The sequence below is a fragment of the Rattus norvegicus genome, chromosome 6 (assembly GCF_021556685.1).
Source record: "Rattus norvegicus strain SHRSP/BbbUtx chromosome 6, alternate assembly SHRSP_T2T, whole genome shotgun sequence".
Taxonomy (NCBI): Eukaryota; Metazoa; Chordata; class Mammalia; order Rodentia; family Muridae; genus Rattus; species Rattus norvegicus.
This window is the reverse complement of record NC_141539.1, coordinates 26,990,327-27,016,777: the sequence shown is the minus strand read 5'-3', so window position 1 is coordinate 27,016,777 and position 26,451 is coordinate 26,990,327. Positions and strand designations below refer to the sequence as shown.

Sequence of the window (26,451 nt, the reverse complement as noted above, 5' to 3'; positions counted from 1 at the left end):
TACATTTTCATCTGAAGGCTGCTAGCAGAGTACTGGCTTCCAGGCAGCTCAGATGAGATTCTCGTTACCAAAACGTACAAGCCACACCTCCCAACAGTGCTATTTCCTGGGCCACGCATATTCAAACCATCACAGGAAGGTAACTGGGAAGTCTGGTAGAAGTCTCGACTTTGAAATGTACGTGTAGAAGTGGATCGTTTTCCAGCTTAATTATTCATGGAAACAGTAAAAGGGAGATGGACTGAAGAGAAGGGATTCGTCTGAATAAGAAGAGGACAGAAGATAATGGAATGATAAGAATATATTACTGTACATGATGAAACACATTATTATATTATATTCACAGAAAGCAGCATTCACATATGCTGATAAAGGCATTTTAAAATGCATATTTATGTTATTTATCTTAAAATATTACAGAAAAAAAACTAGGTGAATATTCAAAGAAGGTGGCTATGAAACCCAAACCTCTGTCAGTATTAAAATCACTTGAAGAGAAGTATGTGGCTGTCATGAAAACATTGCAGTTTGGTAAGTTGGAATTTCTCTTTTGCTACAACGTCATCTTCACCCTTGGAGCAGTGCTGCTAAGGTGTTTAGGGTAAACGAGAGAACTCTAGACTTGAGCTAGGATGGTGACACTTGTCTGTGATTCTAGTCCACTAGTGCCTAAGGCAGAAGACTTGATTGGAATGCTGCCTCGACAGTTGCTCTGCTCTCCCCCCCCCCCAACCCCCTGTGTAAGGTTTTGTTTGTGACCTAATTTCTACCTTCTGCACACATGAAAGCTTCTGCTGTATGTTTTGAGATCACCATGTGTTTAATCACAGCATTCTCATCCTCATTTCAGCACATGCTTTCAGGAATGAAAGAGGAGGTCTGCAGAGAATGCAGAGAGTGGCTTTCTTTTGTCATTCTGCAGGGCTGGGATTGAACGTAGGAGCCCAAGCAAGCTAAGGATGTGCTCCTCCGGCACTAGGCTCTGCCCCACACCCTGGGCCTTTCCATTACAGGGGACAGAAGAGACTAGAAACTTCCTTTTGACTTTGGTATTATAACAACTGTTTGCCTGCTGATTCTCCACTTTGGTCTTCTGTCTTCTTTTAGATACATTTGAAATGGTTTCTGAAGATGACGATGGGAAATTGGGTTTTAAAGTAAATTACCACTACATGTCTCAGGTGAAAAATGCCAATGATGCCAACAGTGCTGCCAGAGCCCGCCGCCTGGCTCAGGAGGCGGTGACACTCTCAACCTCGCTGCCTCTGTCATCGTCTTCCAGTGTCTTTGTGCGCTGCGATGAGGAGCGACTTGACATCATGAAGGTAGAAGGCAGCTCTGTCCCCACCCTTCCTAGATTCTAAATTTCAACATGAACTTGGTGATCGTTTGGGGTGGCCATAAAGGAGCTGTGTTGTAATGTTAGTTCAGGGTGCGTCGATGAGACAGCACGTCAGGACGTACCAGAGGAGGCACTACTCACAGTCACCCCACATATCACACTCGTATCAGAAATTGTCTCTTTTCTCTAAATTTATCGGCAGTCTGTGGTTTTGAATATCTAAGTTTTACGAATAAAGAAATAACAATATAACTTAACTTGTACTTTTCTGTTTTAACATTGTGATCTGCCTTATCTTAAAGTCTAAGAGAAAACTGCATCAAGAAAAACTAGTTGATATGTAGTGGGAAAATGATTTAATTCATAGGTTAACTAGTCCGTCTTCCTCAGACAGCTGAAAGTGTTGATCTATTGACTTCTCTTAGCTCCTCAGCCTAGAACCTGCAGAGTAAATCAGTTATAATGTGTGGCCCCACGTGGAGCCGTTTACTGCAGGTGGTAATGTATCTGTTGATTGACTCAGAGGAAAATTCCCACAAAAAAAGTTCTTTATACCTTAAAAGAAGTTCAAGATTCGGGTAAAGTTTCTTGATGTAAATAAGAATTTATTTTCACCAAAACCATGGCTTTGTTTTTACCTTTTTAAAGACAGGGTTTCTCTGTTGCACTGGCTATCTTGCAACAAAGTCTGGAGACCAGGCTGCCCTGAAACTCAAGAGCTCCACCTGCCCCTGCCCCTGCCCCTGCCCCTGCCCCTGCCCCTGCCCCTGCCCCTGCCCCTGCCCCTGCCCCCCGAGTACTGGTATTAAAGGTATGCACCACCACCACCTGGCAGCCATGCCATTCTGAATTCTAATAAGAAACATTTTTCTAGTCGTGTGTGTGTGTGTGTGTGTGTGTGTGTGTGTGTGTGTGTGTGTGTGTGTGTGTGTTTAACTTCTGATTCCACTCTTGGCCAGCTTGTGCTCTGGCTGACAGGAGGCAGCTCTTGCATTGTTCTTTAAGGTGCTTGTGAGGATGACTGTCACACATCTTTCTGTTTATGTGCACTCCAGGTTCTGATAACTGGGCCAGCGGACACCCCCTATGCAAATGGCTGCTTTGAGTTTGATGTATATTTTCCTCAGGATTATCCTAGCTCACCTCCTCTTGTGAACCTAGAAACCACTGGGGGTCATAGCGTGCGCTTCAATCCCAACCTTTACAATGATGGCAAGGTAAGGTGGCCACACACTGATCTGAAGGCTGTTTGTGACTCAGACAAAAGTTGGCGTGGTTATATTTTTTCTTCATTCTTAGCTTCCTCTATGTGGACAGACATCTGGCACCTGCTGACAGATCAGCTTGAAAATAAGAGAGAAGAAACTGAAAAGGGCAAAACAACAGCGTCCATGAGTTAGTCCTGCTCAAGAGTACAGCACAGCCAGTGTCTGTGCCTCTGGGTGTCCTCTTTTCAGGGTTGTTTGTGGCTGAGCAGCAGCACTCTGTCAGCTCTGGACTGCTGTCCTCTTCCTATTAACAGTGGGATGATTCATTCTCACTAGAAAATAAAATCTGACAAAAAGGTGTAGCAAATTATTTCTGGGCCTGGGGAACACAGCTCTGTGGTAGAGAATGTTTGCTTCCCATGGTCAAAGCCTTGGGCTTAATTCCCACCGCTGGGTGAAAAAAGTCAAAAGGTATATTCTAGAAATAATATGATTTATTTAAAACAGAAATCATTTTCTATGACTATAGGAAACCTTTTTAAAGTAAAATTTTTTTTTAAAAATTATCATTTTCGGTGTAATGTTTCATAGTTTAATAGGATTCTAATAGTAAATTCCATGCTGATTATTACTCTTAAAAACTACGAGGAGAAGCATCTGTAGGGCTGAGAGATGGCTCAGTACTCAGGAGCACTGTCTGCTTCCCAGACCTGATGCCCTCTCTGGCCTCCTTAGGCAGGCACCAGGCACACACACAAGCACATGCCTCTTGGTCATAGGAGTAGCAACATTTTATTTTTCTTTTCTTTTCTCCCCCCCCCCACCCCCCCGGAGCTGGGGACCGAACCCAGGGCCTTGCGCTTCCTAGGCAAGCGCTCTGCCACTGAGCTAAATCCCCAACCCTGAGTAGCAACATTTTTAAAATTGACTTTTTATCAAAGATGTCGCCAAGGTTTGGCTTCCTTTTCACTTTTATTTTCATCCAGTTCAATCTGGGATGATATTATTTCATCATCATTGAATGATAAATCATAAAACTAAAACTAGTTTTATAGATTTCTTGAGAAAGTTTAACAGAGGCACCACTTATTTTCCTTGAAAAACAAAGAGCAGGTTTTCTGGAACGAAGCTGAAGTAGCCTGTGTTGTCTTTTCTTGATAGATCTTGAGTCCCAAGTAACATATAAAGTGGATTTTGCTTAAGCAGTTCATTCAGTAAGGCTGACTGGGTGAAGACCTGAGATACCAGCATTCTGAGCATTTACTCTTTGAAGTGTTTTTGATGAATCACCCACACAAGTGTACACTTTAAAATTACTGGGTTTTGTCATTCTGGGATCAGATGGATGGCCTCGTGCATCTGAGTAAATACTCTACCATGAGTAGAGTAATACACCTCCAGTCCCTGACTTTAGAGAGCTGACTCACAGCCACCTCTAAACTCCAGCTGCAGGGGGATCCGATGCCATCTGGCACCTGCTCTCTTATGCACATGTATATGCATACACACACAATTAAAAAAAAAACTGTAAAAGAAAAAAAATCACAGTTGGGGCTGTAGAGATGATTCAGTGGCTAAGAACTACACTGCTGTTCTAGAGGATCCAGATTCAGTTTGGAAGACCCACATATGTGGTCTCACAGCCGCCTGAAACTCTAGTTTCCAGAGATCCAGCACCCTTTGACCTCAGTGGGTAAATGTACTATGGCTAACCCTGACAGCCTGCATTTGAGTCCCTGAACCCTCATAGTGATAGAAGAGGCCTTCAAGCTGCCCCCTGATCCCATGCATGCCCACAGGCATCCACAAAGAAATAAATTTCACTTAAAGCGTCTTGGTTTTGGAAAAGTATTACTTTTCATTAAGATATATGTTATATAGGACTAGTGACATAGTTTAATTGATAGTGTACTTGCTTAACATACACAAAGTCTTAGTTCTAATCTTCATGACTGCGTTGACTGGGTATGGTGGTGTATCCCTTTTATCTACTAGAGCAATGGGAGTGGGAAGATCAGAAACTCAAGGTCATCTTTCTACTACAAAGCTAGTTTAGGACCACCTGAGTTTATAATTGATCTTGTATCAACCAGCACAAAAATGTGCATCTTATTTGTGCAGATGCAGATGTAATGGGTGCGGAGTTTTCTTTATGAAGAAAGTAATTCCACAAGGGTTTGGGTCACATCTGAGGATGCAGTGGGCTTTCACAGACTTAGATACACTTTGACATGAGAGCATAATATTTTTATTTCTAGCTGAGACAGTTTGCTACTAGTTCTATTAAATTCTGTCTTTTCTCCTTAAGGTTTGTTTAAGCATCCTGAATACGTGGCATGGAAGACCAGAAGAGAAGTGGAATCCTCAGACATCAAGTTTTTTGCAAGTAAACAAAGTTTTTCTGACAAATTTACTTATACTCTGAGATCTGTGTGTGTTGCAAGGGAAATTGGTGACCAAAATAAGCATAGAAAACTGTTTGAAAGACAGGAAATAGTAATAATAGTTTAAGTTTCAAGTTATCATGTAAGATAAGCAGTCTTGTCAAGACCAAGTTGTTCCCTAAGTTCTTAAAGTGCAGTATGCTGCAGGAAGGTGATTTAGATCTGTCTCGTGTCCTATGAGTAAAATTTAGTACATGTCATGTATGATGTGGTACTTGTTAGAATTTTTACTTAACTGATGCTCAAAATTAATGTCCTGGAATTCATAAAGTTTAAGAATTATAGCTTCTATTATCAGATCATTTGATAAATAAGATTTAAGTCTTCAAAGTTGCATTTCTGTAAGTTAGTGAGTGCATAATACCTCATTTCTGCTCATGTTTTTATTTTATAATAAATAACTCAGACCTTCAGCTACAGGCAGAGTAGTAAGCATACCCAGAGTATGTTCACTAGAGTGCTTGTTCATTTAGGAAGAAGAGATACAGTGCTCAGTTATGGTTGTTATGTATTAGCTTGAACTCACATGTACAATTTGGTGCTTAAAGAAGATAATCAGAAACTTTCACCAGATAAGCCTACTTAAAGTTGACCTATCCTAGAAGATTATTTTCTTTAATGCTAGTTTGTGTTAGATAAGAGATGTGAAGTAAATTTCCTTTAGAGGATTTATCTGGTTTAACCTGAATAAACTAGGAAATTTGAAGATTTTTTTTATTGGTTTATTTTATTTATTTACATTTCAAATGTTATTCCCCTTCCTGGATTCCCCTCTACAAACCCCCTGTCCTATCCCCCCTGCCTCTATAAGGGTGCTCCCCCACCCACCCATCCATTCCAGCCTCACTGCCCTAGTATCCCCCTACTCTGGACCTCCACAGGACCAAGGGCTTCCCCTTGATGCCAGATAAGGCCATCCACTGCTACTTATGCAGCTGGAGGCTGGAACCATAGGTACTCTTTTTTTTTTTCTTTCTTTCTTTCTTTCTTTTTTTAAATATTTGTTTGTTTGTTTGTACACACCAGAAGAGGGCATCAGATTCCATTTCAGGTGGTTGTGAGCTACCGTGTGCTTACTGAGAATTGAACTCAGGACCTATGGAAGAGCAGTCTTTTAACTTCTGAGCCATCTCTCCGGCCCCAATTTTGAACTCTTGATCCATCTCTCAAATGTTGGAATGTGCCATCATACTTGGTTCTACTTAGTTTTTGTTTTGAGCTCTGGCTGTCCTTAGGCTCATAGAGATCTTTCTGCCTGTGCCTCTCATGTGCTGGGATTACAGTTTGAACCAAAACATCTACCTCTCCAGGCCATTTGTTAAGTCTGAGGGAGTCAGGCAAGGAGGAAACCAGGAAGCCCTCCTGAAGGGCCAGCTTCCCCATGCGCCCCCACCCCCACCTCACCCCACCCAGGGGCAGAAGGTCTTTAAACCTCTACGCAGGAAGACCAGAAAGTGCGGCAGGACAGACAGCCTGCCACAGCAACTACAACCCACCATAAAGCCAGAGCCACAGGTGGAGCTGCTGGGAGAGCAAGCAAGCCCTGACCTGTATACTCTTTGGTTGGTGGTTCCTGGGAGCTCTAGGTGGTTTGGTTAGTTTATACTGTTTTCTTATGGGGTTGCAATCCTCCCTGTTCTCAGTCTGATGGTTGACTGTGAGCATCCATATTGGTCTGGCTCTGACAGAGCCTCTCAGGAGACAATATACCAGGCTCTTGGCATCAGCAATAGTGTCTGGGTTTGGTGGCTGCATATGGGATGGATCCCCAGGTGGGGCAGTCTCTGCGTGGCCTTTCCTTCAGTTTCTGCTCCACTCTTTGTCCATAGGCACAATTCTGGGTTAAAATTTTAAGCTTTTTTTTTTTTTTTTTTAATGTTTTGGTTTCGGTTTCAGTTTTTTTGAGACTAGGTCACACTTAGTCACACTGGATGGCCTGAAACTCGGATGTCCTCCCTCCTTCCCCTCCTCTTGGGTGTTGGAGCTAAAGGCATGCACTGTTCCTGGCTGAAAGTACTTTTGAACTTATAATTTGAGACTACATCTCATCTAAAAGTGATTTTTTTTTCTCAAAATAGGTTGGGTTTTAAATTGTAGGTTTGTGATAAGAATTTGACTTAATCTTCTCTGCTTTTGTAGAACTTGAGTAATATATCCTATTTGTGTAAGGGGAAGAGGAAAAATATTTTAAAACAGCAAATGATAGAACTAACGATGGTTTAAAAGCTCTCTGAGGAGTCTCAGATTTGAAATAGAAGAAAATAACTCCTTCATTGAAAAGTGGATCAAGGACCACAACATAAAACCAGATACACTAAATATTACAGAAGAGAAAGTGGGAAATATCCTTGAACGCTTTGGTACAGGAAACAAGTTCCTGAACAGAACATCAGTGGTCTACGTAGCTAATTCCAGGCCAGCTAGGGCAACACAGAGAGACGGATGGATGGATGGATGGATGGATGGGTGGGTGGGTGGGTGGATGGATGGATGGATGGATGGGTGGGTGGATGGATGGGTGGGTGGATGGATGGATGGATGGATGGATGGATGGGTGGGTGGGTGGATGGGTGGGTGGATGGATGGGTGGGTGGGTGGGTGGGTGGGTGGATGGATGGGTGGGTGGATGGATGGATGGGTGGGTGGATGGATGGGTGGGTGGGTGGGTGGATGGATGGATGGATGGGTGGGTGGTGGGTAGATGGATGGATGGATGGGTGGGTGGTGGGTGGGTGGGTGGATGGGTGGATGGATGGATGGATGGGTGGGTGGGTGGATGGATGGGTGGTGGGTGGGTGGGTGGATGGATGGGTGGGTGGATGGATGGGTGGATGGATGGGTGGATGGATGGGTGGGTGGATGAGATTATGGTGTGGCTAACTTAACTTTGTACAGCTTTTTGTTTGTCTATTATTTTTAAGAGAGGGTATTGTGCTTTAACTCACACCGTCCTAGAATTCACTTTGTAGTCTAGGTTGGCCTTGAGCTTATCCTAATATTCATGACTCAACCGAAATAATGTGTATGGTTGTTTTTGCCTCTGTGTTTGTATGTCCACCACATACATATGCTAAGAATCAAACATGGGCCCTCTAAAAGAAAGAGCTGCTCTCTCCAGCCCCCAAAAGAATGTCTGTTTTGTTTTATGCCAGAAACATGTGGAAACATGCTTATAGAGACTCCTTGGAGATGACACAGCATAGCAGTTTGTTTGTGGTGAAACTGTCTCTTAATAACTTTTTGACTTTTGTCTGTTCCTCAGGTGTTGGTTTCTGTCCAGTCCCTTATATTAGTAGCTGAGCCTTACTTCAATGAACCAGGATATGAACGGTCTAGAGGCACTCCCAGTGGCACACAGAGCTCTCGAGAATACGATGGAAACATCCGACAAGCAACGGTTAAATGGGCAATGCTAGAACAAATCAGAAACCCTTCACCGTGCTTTAAAGAAGTATGTTGGGTAGAGTTAAGTACTTCTAGACATTTCAGGATCGGTTGTTAGTATTATATACTAAGCTTGCTTCATGAAACTACCAGTTAACCCTAAAGTCATTAATAACAAAGTGTAATTAATAAGGTTTAAAACCGTATATCCTGAAAGACAGCGCACTGTATCTTGGGACCTTTTTATGTAAGTGTTACCTTGGCGTTGTGTGCAGGCACACATTTGGTGAGTAGATACTTAGTACTGGTTCAGTGGGTAAAGGCCCTTTCTGCCAAGCCTACCCACCTGAGTTGGATTCCTGAAACCACCTACATGCTAGAAGGAAAACTAATGCCTTGACCTCTCTCTATGTGTGCTGTGGCTTACATGCCAATAAATAAATGAATGTAATTTGTAAATTAAAAAAATTACTTAGCTATCTATAAAATCTCTTTTAAAGATTTTTGGGTTTTTTTTGTTTTGTTTGTTTTTGTTGTTTTGTTTTTTATTTTTGTGTGGGTGAGGTGGGATGTATATGCACATGAGTTCAAATGGCTAGAGAAGCCATTAGACCCCTTGGATCCTGACCAGGCAGATGGTTGTGAGCCTCCTGACATGGGAGATGGGAACTAAGCACAGACCTTGTGTAGAAGCTCTACACTCCGAGCCTCCCTCATCCCTGAGTTCTCTTCTAAACAGAAGTGCTTCTGCTGCCAGTGTGTTGAAGATCATTTTTTTCTTGCTGATTTATTTCCACTTGTTTTATTTTGCCTTATGTTTGTCCTGTGCCATTTAGATGGGATTACTCAGTATCTGAGCAGTGTTGAGTATTCTTTGCCACCATAGAACTGAGTATTTCAGTGTGTGCCAGCCGATGTCCTGAGCCTGGTTTGTAATGACGTAGAACACATGAAACCAGATTTTCTGGACAGATAAACGTTGCAGTGTCTAAAATGTTTATTTTAGTGATGCTGTAAACTGACATTCTGGTGTGTAGACATGCTCTGTTGGACTGTTTTTATCTCCAAGGTCATACACAAGCACTTCTACTTGAAGAGAGTTGAGGTCATGGCCCAGTGTGAGGAGTGGATTGCAGACATTCAGCAGTACAGCAGTGACAAGCGGGTGGGCAGGACCATGTCGCACCACGCAGCAGCTCTCAAGGTGAGCTAGTTGTGCATTCACTGACTCGGGTATTCACAGAGAAGAAAACTGTTACAGAAAGTGTACAGATAGGTGCAATAGCTTTCACAGGGAACTAGAAATTCTTCAAATTAAAAGGGGCTACAGGTCTTGAGCCCAAAGATGTGACGGGGTTGGGGGTTGGCGGGGTATTGGGTCCATGTGTTTTGTTTAGTTTAGTTTTGTTTTAATTTATTTATTTAGTCACTTTACAACCCAATATCAGCCCTTCGTCTCCTCCCAGTGCTCCCTCATATAAGTCCTCCCCCATTCTCCTTGGAAAGGGAAGGGCCCTCTGGGTATCAACCCCTCAACCACACACATCAAGTTGCTGCAGGACTAGGCACATCTACTCGAACTGAAGCCAGACAAAACTGTCTATGTAGGGATGTGGAATCCACAGGCAGGCAGGTAGGCAACAGGTTCAGGGACAACCCCTGCTCCAGTTGTTTGAGGGACCCACATGAAGACTAAGCTGCTTATCAACTACATGTGTGCAAAGGGCCTAGGTCCAGCCTGTAGTTGGTGATTCAGTCTCTGGGAGCCCCTCTGGGGTCCAGGTTAGTTGACTCTGTAGGTCTTCCTGTGGGGTTCCTGTCCTCTTCAGGTCTCTCAATCTTTCTCCCAACTCCTCTGTAAGACTTCCAAGCTCCATCTAATATTTGGGTGTGACTCTGAATCTCTTTCCATTGGCTGCTGAGACAGAGAACAGATTTATTAGGTTCCTGTCTATAAGTGTAATGGAGTATCATTAATAGTGTCAGAGATTGGGCTGGAGGGATGGCTCAGGGGTTAAGAGCGCCGGCTGCTCTTCCAGAGGACCTGAGTTCAGTTCCCAGCAACCACATAGTGGCTCACAACCATCTGTAACGGGATCTGATGCCCTCTTCTGGTGTGTCTGAAGGCAGCGACAGTGTACTCACGTACATAAAATAAATCTAAAAAAAAAAAAAAAAATTAGTGTCAGGGATTGGTTCTTGCCCTTGGGATGGGTCTCAATTTGGAGCAGTCATGGCTGGCCATCCCTTCAAACTGCTTTATCTTTGTCCCTGCACGTCTTGCAGGCGGACACATTTGAAGGCTTTGTGGGTGGGTTGCTGTCCTTATCCTTCTGCTGGGAGTCCTGCCTGGCTACAGGAAGCAGCCACTTCAGGATCCATGTCCCCTACTGCTAGGAGTTTCCCCTGTAAACCCTCTGGGGCCTCTCTTTATCCCAGGTTTCTGGTACATCCTAGAGATTGTCCACATGAATTTTGTCTTTAATCTTTAAGCCTTACCTTATGCCTCTTACCTTACGTAACTTTATTTCTTGGTATTGGTATGAAGAAGGTACAAGATGGAAGCCTCTAATAGCCGGTGGGAATGGCCACTGTGAGGTCAGCCAGCTTTGTGGGAGGCAGGCAGTTTTTACTTGAGCATTCCCTGGTGGAAATGGAGGATACAATGGCTTTGCAGAATTTTTTCACACATGGGAATCATTCTTTGTACAGCCACCCATTTTGCTGCTTCCAAATAATCATTTTATTCTTTGGTCCTTTCCTTCTCTGCCAGATATCCGCCTTCCGTGTGTGCAGTATTTTCCGTCCCTCCTGGCTCCTTTCCTCTTTGTTTTCCAGTCCTCCTTGAAAAGCTGGAGGTGGTCAGTTGTGGTGGCACACACCTTTGATCCCAGTACTTGTCAGGGGTGGGTTCTAAGACCCTCTCTCAAAACAGATACATAGCTCATAAGAGGAGTGCTAGTTTTTCAGGTGTGATTTCTCTTTTTATTTTTCCAGTACAGAAATATTTATGAATGACAAATCGTATGATATCTGGGATTTGCTTCCAAATAAGAATAAAAATGAATAGATGAGGTCAGGCTGGCCAGGAATTTGTCATTTTTGAAGCTATGGATACATATGCCTTTATTTTTCTGTTCTGTCTACTTTTATATACAGTTGAAGTTTTTACATTATGAAGACTTTAGAACCATGATTGGTAGGTAGTATATGTCCGGTGTCCCAGCACTGTGCATCTCTGTACAGAATTCAAGACTACCCTTGGCTAGTGAAGCAGCTCTCTAAGGTTAGAACGCTTTGCTTGATCTATGCTCTTCTGTCTCTTTCCACCCTGCCTGCTAGCTCATCTCCATTGACAGTTCAGCTCCAGGCTCACTGCTGGAAGTCTCCCCTGACCTCTGACACACTGAGGTTACTCACGAGCACACCCACCACTTGTTAATGTCCCCTTCTGTTCACTTCTGTCCATCATAGCTGTCCCCTTCCCTGTTCCTTGTTTATTCTCTTTTTTCTGAGATCCAAATGATTTTAGCCTCCCTTTCTCTTATGCCTTTGGGCTTGAAATGCTGGACATTTACTCTTTAAAGGTAATTCATAAAACAAAACTAAAAGTCGTGGATTTGAAGAAGGGACTGGTAGGGATGAGGCAGGTTTGATAGGGACAAGAGGGAGGGGTGGAGAGAGCAATCGAACGCATACATGGATGAAGTTGACAGAAAATAAAATCAATTAAAATGTGATTCTAAAAACGTGTTTCCGTTAGCATCTCCTGACGTGTTACTTACTAATGGTTTCGCCTAGATGCCCTCATTAAACATCAAGAGTGGGAGTATACCTTCCTTCACACAGATTCCTCCAGCTTTCTATACTTAATTCCAGATCTCCCTTTTCTCTCATATGTCGATATTGCTTAACTCCCTTCATTTAGTTGATATGTTTAGTGGGAGACCCTTCAGTCTCATCCTCAGAAGAGGCCGCTTATCATCAGCGTGCACCCCGTACTCCTTCCCTTCTTCCTGGTGCACCCCAGCGTGCTACTCTTTGGATGGCGCTCAGCTGCAACTGTGCTTACAAGCACGCTTACACCCGCAGGCCAGCTGTGCTGCTTCTCTGCTCTGTCCCTTCAGCATGGGCTACTACCTGAAATTATCTTACTGTATTATTTTGAAGGGTTGTTTTTTCCTTTTTGTTTGTGAGACAGGATCTCACTCTGTACTCGTGGCTGCCCTGAATCTAACTGTGTACTCTAGGATGCCCTCAAACTCAGCTCTGCCTTCCTCTGTCTCCCCAGTGCTGGACTTAAGAGACATGAGCTACCATACCAAGCTACTGTGTTATTTTTCTGTCACTCTGACTTAGAAATCCTTTATTTCCAAACTGGTGAAGATTTTTATTCTTTCAAATACATTTTTGCTGAAGAAGGCTAAGTCAAGGAAGGAAATATAACAGCTTGAGTTCCCAATAAGATTTATAGTATCCCACCCCTCTTAAGTCCAAGTCCTCATAATAGTGAGATGTTTTTCTCCTTCCTTAGTCAGTGTTTTTATCACAGTGGAAAGGAAACTGGTGCTGGGGTTTTTCCGTTTCAACTGTGGCATTATGCTTTAAACCCGTGTAAGTGCTGATAGTGTTTGATTGGCTCAGCCTTTCTCGGTCTTCTAGCCTTTATACCTCCCACTAGGACTCAGGCTTCACACAAGCTACAGGTCTTTATTGTGCTCCTTCCCTTGCTTTGTTAGTGATTTCCAGAGCATTTTTTTTAATCTTTATTAACTTGAGTATTTCTTATTTACATTTCGATTGTAATTCCCTTTCCCGGTTTCCGGGCCAACATCCCCCTAACCCCTTCCCCTCCCCTTCTATATGGGCTTTCCCTCCCCATCCTCCCCCCATTACCACCCTCCCCGCAACAATCACGTTCACTGGGGGTTCAGTCTTGGCAGGACCAAGGGCTTCCCCTTCCACTGGTGCTCTTACTAGGCTATTCATTGCTACCTATGAGGTCAGAGTCCAGGGTCAGTCCATGTATAGTCTTTAGGTAGTGGCTTAGTCCCTGGAAGCTCTGGTTGCTTGGCATTGTTGTACATATGGGGTCTCGAGCCCCTTCAAGCTCTTCCAGTTCTTTCTCTGATTCCTTCAACGGGGATCCTGTTCTCAGTTCAGTGGTTTGCTGCTGGCATTTGCCTATGTATTTGCTGTATTCTGGCTGTGTCTCTCAGGAGAGAGCTACATCCGGTTCCTGTCGGCCTGCTCCAGAGCATCTTTTATGTGTAAAGATTGTTCTGTGAAAACCGCTTAGTGGGGCATCCAGATTCCTCAGTGAGTAAAGGCATTTGCCACCATGCCTGATGACTTGAGTTTGATCCCTGAGACCCACAAAGGAAAAGGAAAAGACTGACTGCTGCAAATTGTCTTTAAGTCTTCTCACCTGCATAGGCCTGCCTATACAATTAAACTCCTGCAATCAATGTTTTTAAGTTACTTAATTTTCAAAATCAGCTAGTTTCCTCTTCTATTCATCATAAACTGTTTTCTTTTGAAAGACTTCAATGTGCTATTTTCATTCATAAGCATCCAATCACTCTTAGCATCTTATATTCTACACTAAGATGTGATAACACAATTATTTAGTCTTGAGATTTTTTTAATGTGTTTAAAATTTTAAAATCTGAATGATAAAATTATTTCTCATGTTTCTTCCAGTGAAACAATGTAGAAACTTTGCAGTTTACAGAGGGCCCTGGTATTGAAACAGGCTTGTTTCCATTTGCAAAAATAACAACGTATATGTGGACTGTATTTTGTAGTTTATATTTTGTAGTTATGTTTTTGTCTAGTGGTTGTGTATTATGTGGTGTGTAGTATCTTCCCCCATCCCACCCCTCAAGTGCTAACAGTCAGAACCCGAAGCCTTGCACATGCCAGACAAGTGCTGTACTGTTCTGATGAATTCCCAGTCTGGGTGTATTTTAATTTGTGCACTGTACTTCTCAGAGTTAGCATCTGTGACAACACAAGGAATTGCTGTCTTTAACAGAATGCATATGTCAGACTGCTGATGTTTGTAAGTCATTGGTGATGCTGGTCCTGTGGCCAGGTCAAGGCGCATGCAGGTTCTGTAGAACTATCCTATGTTTTTGAGGAGGTGGGGTTTATTCTTTTGACCCGATATAGAATGGTACTCTGAGTTTTTCAACATCTGGAATTAATTTTTGAGTTTAGGAATTTCAACTGCATGTGTATGCGTACAGGGATGTCACAAGTCCTGGAATTTGAGTTACAGACAGATGTGAACTGCTGTGTCAGTGCCTGGAATTGAACCTGGGTCCTCATGAAAGCAGCCAGTGCTCTTAACCTCTGAGCCATCTCTTCAGCCCCTAGTTTGGGGATTCTTGAGAGTTTTGTTTCCTGTGTGTTTTAAATGTGTGACATACTGTCTCTGAGAAGATAGTAAATATTTGTACACTTGGTACTGAAGTATGTTAAAACCAAATTGTCCTGATGATATGCTAAAATCACAGAATTCACATTTCTGATATTAGCAATTTTCTCTACCCAGCGCCACACTGCTCAGCTCCGAGAAGAGCTACTGAAACTTCCTTGCCCTCAAGGCTTAGATCCAGACATTGAAGATGCCTCACCCGTGTGCAGGGCCACAGCGGGTGCTGAAGAGACTCTAACACACGACCATGTCAAACCCAGCAGCAGCAAAGACATCCCCAGTGACTTCCAATTATGAGCTGCATTGATGTGGATTTCGTAGACACACAGGCTTCGAAGCACAAGCCAAATATGTCAATATTTGTATGTAAGAAACTAATTATGTAATAGGTAATGAAACTGAAACTATACTATGCCCTTAAGGAGATCCAGTTTAATTCAAGGTGATCTTTGATTTACCTGTACAAGAGTGTAAACTTTTTTGTGCTTTTATTTTTCAATTGTGAGAACCACTGATTGGTATGTTCAACAAATTTGTGTATACAAAGAAATGGATAAATCACTGATCTATAAGGGAAACTACCTTAGGAAAGAATGTTTACTGAATGTTTATCTTTTTTTTTTTTTTTTTTTTTTACTGTAGAGTGAGAGGTTGTTAACAAAGAATATATATTGGTCATTCTTACAACTACTATTTAAAGTCAGCAACTTTTCACTGAATTTGATAGATTTTATGTTTGGCCATATCTTCATGCTCATATTTGATTTCTGAAGACTTCCTACATACACTTTAATAAAAGTTAAACAGACATAGCCCCTCTTTTTTGATTTACTGGTACATTTTTAAGTAATAAATCTGCCATAAAATGCACTATAGCTGGAGACTTGCACTTGTATGGATGAATTTATTACATTCAACATATTTAATTTTATGCCTTCTAAGATGCAGAAAAAAAATAAATGAACATGATTTTATTCTATGCCAAACATTTGGGCCTCTGAATGTATCCATTATTTGAATTTATTATATGAAAAGTTATGGTCAATTGAAAAAGTCGATTTAAACTGTTTTCCTCAAGGGCTCCTCTTTTTCCTGGACTGTGTGGTTTTGTTCCTGAAGTAGTCACATGTATGTATCAACACGAGGCTCTGTCGGAGAGAGGCTGGGCCTCTCTGGTGCTGTCACAGTCCGCTCTGTACCTGCCACACAGGCTCATTTTCATGCAAACTCTTCCTAGAGCCAATAAATAAAAACTTAGGTGAATTAGTATGTCTTGTTTCTAAAATAGTTGCCATGGTGTGCAGTGGTATTTCTACAGAAAAACTTTTTGAGATTTGAGCATGGGGGAACAAGGATGTTTTTGTAAGACTAGTTATCATAAAGGAAGCTGAAAGCTAGGCGTAATGGCACAGTTTAGTCTCAGAAGGGACATTCTTATCTTTACACTTCGAGTTCCACCACAGCCAGGGCTATGTAGAAAGACCCTGGCTGAAAAAAGCAGAGAAAGAAAGAAGAGCTGACGTGACTGTTGATGATGGATGGCAGCCTGGCACAGTTCCTCACACACCTGAGGTACAGCGTTTACTCAGAATACCGTCTGAGACCCTGCCTCAAAAACTGGGTCGGGAGAAAGAATCACAGTTTTAAATATGGAGGATGTAAAGAAAAATGGAAAACGGAGTTAAGAAGCATGCTGCCCCTTCATGTATGAGGCCCTGAACTCTTTAAACATGGGCAGAAGGCGGCTGAGCAGAGTGTGTCTAAAACACAGTTTAAAATACACTGTGTAGTTAAGCCGCACCTAAGTGGCAAGACGGTGGTAAATGAAGTGGGCGACAAGAAAGGCCTCATGTGGTATCAGCCATGCTAGATAGAGTCTACAGCAGAGCTATCAGCCGTAGGGGGGAAAGCGATTGGAGGTGGCTCAGTGCCTGGAAAGCAGTTGCTGAGCTTGGCTGACAATCGGTTCAGATCCCAGGAGCCCTTACAAGTCAAAGGACTGAGTGGACAGTACCACTGTGTCTATGCCTGAAGACCAATTCATCCATGTTATTCTCTTTCCTCCACTCACACCCCCCACCTCACACAAATCGATAAAAGTGATTAGAACAATCTCCAAACAAAGCTGGATACAGTGGCCTGCATCTTTCATAGTCAGACTCCTATGGCGAGATGGGAGGTGAAGACCAGAGTCACCAGAAGGTGGCAGGTTGGCCAGCCTGGTGTATATGACAAAGCTGCCCGAACAGAGTAAGATCCTGACTGAAAAAGAGGTAGTGATGATGGTGGCACGCCTCTATTTCCAGCACTCCGGAGGCGGAGGCAGAGGCTGACCAGCGTGGTCTACTTAGTGAGTTCTGGGACAGCCAGGGCTACACAGAGAAACCCTGACATGAGAGGGGCGCGGGGGTGGGAACGGAGGGAACTGCCTCTGACCTCCTCACAGTGTGTGCACGTGGTTTACACAAAAAGTAAAAATGTGAGTGCGCGTGTGTTTCCTTTGGTTAGGATCCCATTCTAATTTCATATGAATGATAAAAGCTATTGTCAAGTCCATTTCTTTCATCACCCCTCATTGTTAGAAGTGGGAAAGCATTGAGATAGTGTGTGTGGAGATCCAGACCCGCCCAGCAACATTTAAGTGTTCACTTTGTGTTAGGTCCCTGTACTCAAAGTAGTGAAGAACAGGCATGAAGACATGCATTTGTGGTAAGTTCTTCTGAGAGTTATTTACAAGGACCTGTTGGGAGCATGGGGGAGAGGTGTATAGAACTAATACTGATGGGAATCGGAGTGATATAAGCAGGAAGGGCTTCCTAGAAGACTAAGGAGTGCTGATAAAGAAGATGGGTGTGGCAGACCCATTGCTGTCTGGCTGTTCAGCATCCTGAAGAATTTGGAAAGCTCTGGGGCAGCTTTGACTGGGGAAGCCGGGTCCTAGCATTTTGCCTACTGCTGTGGCTCCAGAGTCCGTGTGGTAGATTATCACCTCAGGCACAGAGGGTTGGTGGGAGGAGGTGCTTGACAGAGCTTGGAGAAAGACACATATTTGAGAAACTGAGTAGGGGGACCAAGCAAAACAACAGACCATTAGGTTCCTGTTGAGTGTCGTCTACTATGGCGCCCATTCTGAGCCAGGGCTCTACCAGTGAGTTCCAAGGGAAGACTTTGTTCTTCATAATTTTTAAAGGCAAGAAAAAGTCTGTTAAGGAGCAGTTGCCTACAACAAAGAGGCTTGAAAATGCCTTGTCTTGTTTTGCTTTAAACTATTTACAGCCCCTCTCTAGGGGCTTGAAACAGTAGAGTGCTTAACACTTGTCGCTCTTGCAGAGAGGACCAGGGTTTGACTCTCAGCACCTACCTGGTGGCTCACAACCATCTCTTAACTCCAGTTCCAGGGGGATCCAGCCCTCTCTTCTGGCATCCACAGGCATACAAGGGGTATATACTTACGTGCAGGCTAACATATATACATATAAATTAAAATATGAAGTACCAAGAAAATAAAATTTTTCTAGCATTAAAATCAAAATCTTCCACCAGACTAATACAGAAAATAAATATTTTTTTAGTCATTGTTATCTAATAGGTTAGTTTATGTCAGATAAGATTAACTGAGGTAGGGTTGGAGATTTAGCTCAGTGGTAGAGCGCTTGCCTAGCAAGCACAAGGCCCTGGGTTCGGTCCCCAGCTCCGGAAAAAAAAAAAAAGATTAACTGAGGTAAGATATTCTAGTTAATGTGCCTCATCTGGTCTGTGGTAATGACCCAAAGTTTTTGGCTATATCTCTCTTTTGTTAGGCTAATTCTTTTTAAGAGGCAGGAAGATATGGGTAGTGGCAATGGTAGAGGGAATATACAAGGTTCATTCAGCACTGCCACCCACAAATTAAACAAAGTAGTATTGTGTACAAACTCACCTTGTGTGCTTAGGTCACCACAGTTGGCAGTGATCTGTGAACCATGGTTTGGATAATGCCCATTCACTTAGAGCTTGTTCTGTCTGGGGCTCGGTCTATTCTTGAGCCCATGTTAACTTTTTTTTTTCTTTTTTTGGTTACATTTTCTTTTAAAGATTTATTTATATGAGTACATTGTAACTTTTCAGACACACCAGAAGAGGGCATCAAGTCTTATTACAGATAGTTATAAGCCACCATGTGGTTCCTGGGATTGAACTCAGGACCTCTGGAAGAGCATTTAGTGCTCTTAACCACTGAGCCATCTCTCCAGCTCAGCCGATGTTAACTGCTAGATTTCTACAGATACATTGTTTTACCATACTTTATGGTTTGCCCAAATTAAAAAGACTCTAGACCTGTGGTTCTTAACCTTCCTAATACTGTCACCCTCTAATACCTCATTATTTCATTACTACTTTATAACTAATTTTGCTACTGTTGTGGATCATAATGTAAACATCTGATATGCATAGATATGCAAACTCAGGGAATCCTGACACACAGGTTGAAAGCCACTGCTCTAGGGGGCTGAAGAAATGGCTCATTGGAGCACGTGCTCCCCTTCCAGAGGACATGACTTTGGTTCTCAGCAGCCATGTCAGATGGCTCAGAACCGCCTGTAACCCCAGTTCCAGTATGCCTGACACACTCCTCTGGTCTCCATGTGCACCTCACACGAATGCACGCACAAAGCTAAATGTTAAAAGAATGAAGTGTTCTGAGCGGGGGTGGGGGGGGTAGAGGGTAGGGTGGGGGCTCACCTTTCGTTCCGGCACTCAGGAGGAAGAGATAGGCAGATTGTGAGTTTGAGGTCAGCCTGGTCTACAGGGTGAGATCCAGGACAGCCAGGGCTGTCACACCAAGAGACCCTGTGTCAAAACCTGAGAGAGGGAGGGAGAGAGAGAGAAACTCTGGTATGTGGTTACATGGTTAGGCCATGCTACAGTATACACAAATGTTCCTGCCAGTCTGGGAGACAGAGCACACTAAGGCCTCAGGTTCATTTGGTCTCAACTCCAATGTATACCACGGAAAATTGGGAAAATACTGAAAAAATATGTGAAATTTTTTGTATGTCTAGTACTTTTTCTATATATGGTTTTTGTTACCAAGCTTTCAAGCCATTTTGTGCACATTTTTCCACAAAATGCCTGGCTAATGTGAATGGTCTTAAACACTAAGATTTTTTTAGAGATTTATTTATTTTTATTAGATGTTTGTGTGTGTCTGGCATGGTGGTGTGCCTTCAAAGCCAGAAGAGAGCCTCAGATTTCCTGAAGCTGTAGTTGAAGGCATTTGGGAGTTCTCTGAAGAGGATGCTGAAAATAACCCTGCTCTTTAGGAACAACAAATACACCTGAGTGATGAACTCTCTCTCCATGACCCAGACAATAAAAATTAAAAATGTCAAATCTGAAATTTTGATTATTAGCATGTTCTAGTCTTCCTTTTGTCCACATTGTGTGTGAACCACTTGAAATATGTTTCCTTCTATCAGTTACAAGTTTATACCCTTTACCTGTTTGTTTACTGTCTCAGCGTGTGTAACATACGTGTGGGTTGCTAGTATAGTAGAATGTTCATTTTTATCACATCTGTTGGTATCTTGTCCAGACAGTCTTAACTTCTGCTTTGATTTTATCATCAGAGTTTTACCTTATGGAATTATCTATTGGCTTTTTTCCTTGGTGAAAAGCATTAGTTGCTTAATGTTTCTGATGAGTTTGCTAGTGCAAAGGAATCGTGTGCTCTTACTAACTGGCATTGGTTTGGGTGAAGCCGAACTGAACCATTTCTGAGCTTCCGATTCTCTCAACCCCCATCCCCCATCCCCCCATGGATCATAGTAAGAACACAGAGGCACAAATAGGTGGGACATCCAGGCCAGGGGGAAAGGAAGTCAGCCTTGCTTTCTCAGCTTCTATTCTTTAGATGCTTCGAGCTGTAGAAGCTGGCCTGAGTCCTGGACTCAGTTCCCTCTGGCTCTCTCATGTATTAGCCCTTGAATGTGATCATGCAGTGCTCCACGGGCTTTAGTTAGTATTGCCTCTTTCCCTGTCGTAGGTGCCCCTCTTCAGGTTTGTGGGAAGCATATACAGTATCACCACTGTGTTTCATTCACTATTCACTTCTCCATGGAGGGAGTAGCCAGCAGAACCACGACAGCTGTAGGCTTTTCTGGGCTATTTTCCAGGAGTCAGATCGTCACAAGATAAGCTCTTTTATGCAGTAGGGATCTCCAGATGACTACTTTCCTCGTCTCTCCGTCATCTGGTCTGTTCAGAGGTTAGCTGTGGGTTTTCCTCATCATCCTTGCCCACCTCTGTCCCTTGGCCATTGTTCTACATGCGCTCTTTGATTTACCCCACTCCCTCTCACTTTGCCATCTACAAAGCTAGCGAATGCAGCCACAAAGTGCCTCCCACCTCTGTATTCTTTTGCGGTCTTTAGATGATGCATCTGTCACTCCTTTAACCAATCTGTGTCCCTTTCCTGCTCCCCTCACCTCTAGAAATTCAAAGATAGAAGTTCTCAAGACCAGACAATTTGCAAATAAAACTTCACACAAATGAAACACACTGTATTTTCCAGGCCTGAGATCCATCACACCAATCCTGATGTGGGGAAAACCCCACCTGCCTACCTTTCGACCCCCTTGAAGCAGGAGTTACAGCCCTCTAATGAGGCATTATTTTCCCTTTAGTCGGGCCTTTCTTTGCTAATCTAGCAAAGGGGGAATTTAGAAAGAAAGACTGGCCCCTCCCCATCTTCACCAAAGACGGCATCCTAATTTGCTCTGACCATTTCATTGCTAATCCTGATACTGGTCACCAGCCTTGCAGTGTGTTGACTAGTTGGTAAAATGTCATGAAGCTGCCTCTTCCAGAACTTCCCAGCCTAAGAAAAGGTGGAGGTCCATTAAATCCATCATTTAGGGATGGAACTGGTTTAACCAGCTTTGTTCTCAGGAATCTTCCATGGATTGGCATGAGTTCAAAGTTCTCCTGGGGTTGTGAGGCTGGGAGATATTTCCCAAGCATGCCTTCTGCAGCTAGGGGGAAATCACAGCTGTAGAAAATCTGACTTCTGCCTAAGGTGGGAAGCCATAGGCTCACTCCTGTTTAGTGAAACCGTTAAGAGACAGTTGGTTTTAATTGTCAACTAGACACAATCTAGCATCCCTGGGAAGGGAGGCTCAGCTAGGGATTGTCTAGATCTGGTTGCCCCAAGGTCAAGTCTTGACTACATTAATGGAGATGAAAAGACCTGACCATTGTGGGTATCGATACCACCACCACCACCACTACCACACACACACACACACACACACACACACACACACACACACACACACAGCCCAGTTAGCACACATAAGTTTTCATGTGGTTGGTTCTCTCTGCTCTTGGCTATGGAGGAAATGTGTCTGTGGTCACCTTGACTTCCCAGAAGCTATAATAGTCTGGAACTGTGAGCCGAACAAACTTTCTCCCTTAAATCGCTTTTGTAAGCCTGTTTTGTCACAGCAAGGGGAATGAAACTAACCCAGTCTAAGAGGTTGGGAAAGCAGAGAATGGGTGAAGTCACTCAGATACCAGGTCCTGAATGGTAGTCAGACAGAAACTGTTGACACCAAGGCATCTATGAGTTTGCTTGTTGGCCGAACCTAGCAGCTCCATGATCCAGGTATCCTCCATGTTTAAAAACAGTCTGACGGGGAAGAGCACGCTTTGTCTCTCTTGCCCCTAATTAAACACTACACATAATTGAACTCTTCCAATAATGAATTTTAAGTGTCCATCGTACTGATAGGAGGAGAGGGGAGAGGGGAGGGGATGACACAAGTACCAATATTGCCCTCAGTAACTTCTCATGAGCACAGGAAACCTTTCAACTTAAAAATGCACCTCTTACCCAGGTGGTGGTGGCTCACAGGCCTTTAATCCTAGCACTTGGAAGGCAGAGGCAGATGAACTCTGAGTTCGAGCCTCGCCTGGTCTATAGAATGAGTTCCAGGCCAGCCAGGGCTAGACTGAAAACCCTGTCTCAGATTGGAGGTTGGGGGAGCACTTCTTTAAATGAACAGACATTGAAATATCTGATTCGATATCCTTCTTTCAGTAGAGTTGGCTGAGGTTACAAAGTTTGCTTATTCAGATAAGGCATAGTCACGTCTCGCCCATATATGCACCTGTGCGTCTGTGCGTTTTGTGCATGCAGTACTCATAGGGTTCAGAAGAGGCATCAGATCCTCTGTCAGGAAATTTTAAAAAATTAAGGTAGAGGCCTTTGTTGAGCAAATCGGACCTCCTGCTTAGCTTAGGGTACAAACTGGACAGACAGCACATCCCTTTGTTGATCTTCATGTACCCTTGGGCATGAGCCACGTTAATGAGCTAGTATTGATGCTGACAGATTACTTTGCATAGATGCGCTGTCAGAGGAGCCACAAACAGGAGCCTGTAGTGGATCTGCCCGTGGTCAACAGGCCACGTGGGCTCTGCCAAACTGGGCCTATGTCAGTATCTGTCCTTCTCAAATTCTAGAGTGTTGACGAACATTTGAGGAACTCATTAACAAGCAGATTTCTTAAAACCATGCAGGGCATAGACATATAGTTTTAGTGGTTGCTTAGGCAATTCCCATTTTTTTAAAAAAAATGTATATATAACATATATATTACATATATATGTATAGCTTTATTATGATATTTCATAGCTATGTATAAAGTATTTGACCTGTCCATTCCTGCCACCCTCCCTCTCTGGTTCCCTCCCACTCCCAGTGACCTTTTCCCTCTTGCCAACTCCTCTATTTCCTCCTCCTCTTTTTCCTTCTCTTCTTCCTCCCCTCCTCCTCCTCCTCCTTTCTTTCTTATTCATTTTGATTGATTTGTTTTTCAAGACATGGTTTCTCTGAGTAGCATGGGCTGGCCTGGAACTCAAAGACCCGCCTGCCTCTGCAGGGACTGATGTTGTGCACTGCCACCACCCAGTTCTTTCTTGTTTTTTAGCATTCCTGCCCCAGTGACTTTAATTGGGGTTAATTATAAAAGCACAGATAGCTTACCTGTGGCTGTCTCTCCCTCCCCCAGCAGTCAGCATACAGATCCTCAGGGACCGTGGGAACTCATGACATCATTCCCCTGATTATTCAACTATGTTGCCCATGTGGTCTTGAATTCCAGGAGTTGGAGCAATCCTCCTGTCTCAACTTCCAGCATGACTATTCCACGGGTTAGCCCTCCCACGCCCCACTTATGCTAATTCCGATGCTAACAATATGTGGAGTTTGAGGACTACTGATACCCAGGGCAGAAACAGGGATGCTTTGGTGTCTCCTGCCGTGTTGGTTTCCAGTTCTGTTGTTTGCTCAGTTATTTTCCCCGGAAATTGTACTTTTCTTCGCCTTTAGAATAAGGCCTCAGGATGGTGGCCTTAAATGATATTTCAAATGGGAAGAGCTGACCCGCTGCTAAGACTTGTATTCTTGGAGCAAGATCAGCCACAGCTGGATTTGATTACTTGGGTTTTCCCCTTACCTTTTGTGTTGACGCTGTTTGGTGCACTTTCAAACGACCATTCCCTCTCCTGTTGGAGCTTGCTAGTCATGGCCGTGGAAATGGAAAGGTTCCCCCTTTGGCTGAGGAAACGTTCTGGTCAGGTTTGCAGAGGCCCCAGGCCTCCTTGTGGAGCTTCCTGGTTACACCAAACCCCTCCTTCCGCAGTATGAGCAGAAAAAGCTGATGGATTGCAGAGCGAGTCATCACACCGCCCAGCCCGACACTGTGTGATATATTGTCGAAGGATGACAAGACCTCTATTTAGAACCTGAAAAAAGAGAACTGAATTTATTGCTCACTGAAGGAAAGGAAAATTACACAGGTCTGTTGCAATCCCCTCTTGCACAACATACTGTTAATCATACGTGAGCTTTGGAGTTCAAGTACCGGTAGATTTAGAGGCATAAGCATTCAACTTAAGCTTTATCTGTAAAAGGGCTTTCATTGGGTGAAGTTGTTGATTGGCTGGCTGGCTGGCATTCAGTGCATGTAGCCAAGGGAGTGTGTCCTGGATTTTAAGCAATGTGCTTCAAAAAAATGTTCACTTCTGGCCATTACTCATAGAGTGAACAGTTCTAAAACCTGTTCTGAGGGACGCTTGTGATTGTGCTACAAAGCAGTGGATCTTTCCCAAGTTAATCTGTATGTTTCTTTTGGTTTTTAGATTTTACCTTTGTTCCAGACAGATGGCCCAGCCATTAAAGGCTAAGGCTCACAACCAACCGGACAAGATTTTATTTTTATATTTTAAATCATGTGTGTGTGTCTGTGCATGTGCAACGCATAAGCATAGATGCCCACAGAGGCTTGAAGAGGGCATCGATTATACTAGAACTGGAGTTAGTGGCAGTTATGAGCAAACTGGTGTGGGTGCAGGGAAGAGAGCTGAGGTCCTCTGCAAGAGCTGTATGTGTCTTAGGTGCTGAGCCATCTCTCCTGCTTCCTAACATTAGTCACCAAAAGTACATCAGAAGCTGTAAGGGCGACAGGGTTTTCTAAACGTGTTGTTGACTCTACCTTAGATATCTTCTTACCACTGAGAGCTGACTTTCAATAGACAATAGCTCAGTTAGTCTGGCTTTGTTGCTGGTTACTTGTTGGCTTATCTGTCAGGACAATTGTGTGGAAGGACTGAAGATTCTGGATAGCAGACATAATATAAACGTGAAGCAGACCGATATATTTAGAAAAATCTTGAGAGACCAGGAGGAAGACACATTGCAAACATCTAGGTTTAATCAAGAAAACAAGATGTGGTGACTTGCTGTGTCTACTTTACACAGCCAATTTGCTATGTGGTATAAATTTAGACACAGTATGAAATGTTAGCAATGTCCCAGATCCCTTCCTTGTTGGCCCAAAGGAGAATGAAGGCTATTTACGATCCACATGCTATTCATTAGTCTGTTACCCATAAATCCTTGTGTCAGGAAACTTAAACGTTTTCAATGTCCCCAGGGCTAGTCTATCCTATGCACTGTGTCAGCCAATATGAATAAATACTTTTTTGATGATCACTCTGGGTATTTTAGCTTGTATCATAGGGACATTTTCCTTAGAGTCTTTCCACTAGAAACAGTTACAGCGTTTGTAATCATCGCAAGGGGGAACGGGCTGTTGAGCTGTCATAGTCTTGGAATGGCCTAATCGTCCTCCATAACAGCTCATTTGGCTTGAGCTTGGCGTGGAGAGCCTTAGTTTCACCTAGGAGAGGGACACCGGGAACACACAGCAGACATGTGTGACCAGTCCCAGTGTGGCTGCGGGAATGTTCTCTCCTGATGACGTGAGGAGTTACACTTTACATACGTTAGATCCCCATTCCTGCCACAGCACACAGGCTTCCTATTTAATGTGTTTAAATTCTTTCTGAGGGGTGATCTGTGGGTTAGACTCAGAGCTTTACTTCTGCTGAACATGCCATCTCTCACTAAGCCGCACTCTGGCTCCTATGAGTATTTGCAGACTGTCATTTTTAGGCCTGGGGATGTACCTTGGCAGTAGAGCACTTGCTGAGCATGGGAAAGGCCTTGAGGTCAACCCTCATTACTGCAGAAAGGCGGAAAGGTTTAAATATTTTTGGTGTATAACTTCCCCCTGTTGTATTAGC

At 43.4% G+C, this 26,451-nt stretch overlaps 1 protein-coding gene and 1 long non-coding RNA gene across 5 annotated transcripts in view; one reads left to right on the top strand and one right to left on the bottom strand.

Moving 5' to 3' along the window:
• The window catches only part of Birc6 (baculoviral IAP repeat-containing 6), a 193,582-nt gene extending 177,493 nt beyond the window's left edge, over positions 1 to 16,089 (top strand). Inside the window, 7 exon segments of the mRNA NM_001170596.4 lie at positions 421 to 531; positions 1,108 to 1,325; positions 2,398 to 2,559; positions 4,859 to 4,936; positions 8,257 to 8,445; positions 9,448 to 9,582; positions 14,938 to 16,089. Coding sequence (NP_001164067.1) covers positions 421 to 531; positions 1,108 to 1,325; positions 2,398 to 2,559; positions 4,859 to 4,936; positions 8,257 to 8,445; positions 9,448 to 9,582; positions 14,938 to 15,117 — 1,073 coding nt within the window. The 3' untranslated portion in view covers positions 15,118 to 16,089.
• Positions 9,343 to 24,669, bottom strand: LOC148005093 (uncharacterized). 4 transcript variants are annotated; one of them, XR_015622821.1, is made up of 4 exons: positions 24,321 to 24,652; positions 19,543 to 19,662; positions 10,892 to 11,022; positions 9,354 to 10,296 (listed from the first exon to the last, which is right to left on the bottom strand). It is a non-coding gene; the product is annotated as an uncharacterized LOC148005093 (long non-coding RNA). The 4 variants fall into 4 exon arrangements; XR_015622818.1 differs by having other exon boundaries at positions 9,359 to 10,538; positions 10,878 to 11,022; XR_015622820.1 differs by lacking the exon at positions 19,543 to 19,662 and having other exon boundaries at positions 9,343 to 10,538; positions 10,878 to 11,022; positions 24,321 to 24,489.
• Between the last annotated feature and the right edge of the window lie 1,782 nt (positions 24,670 to 26,451).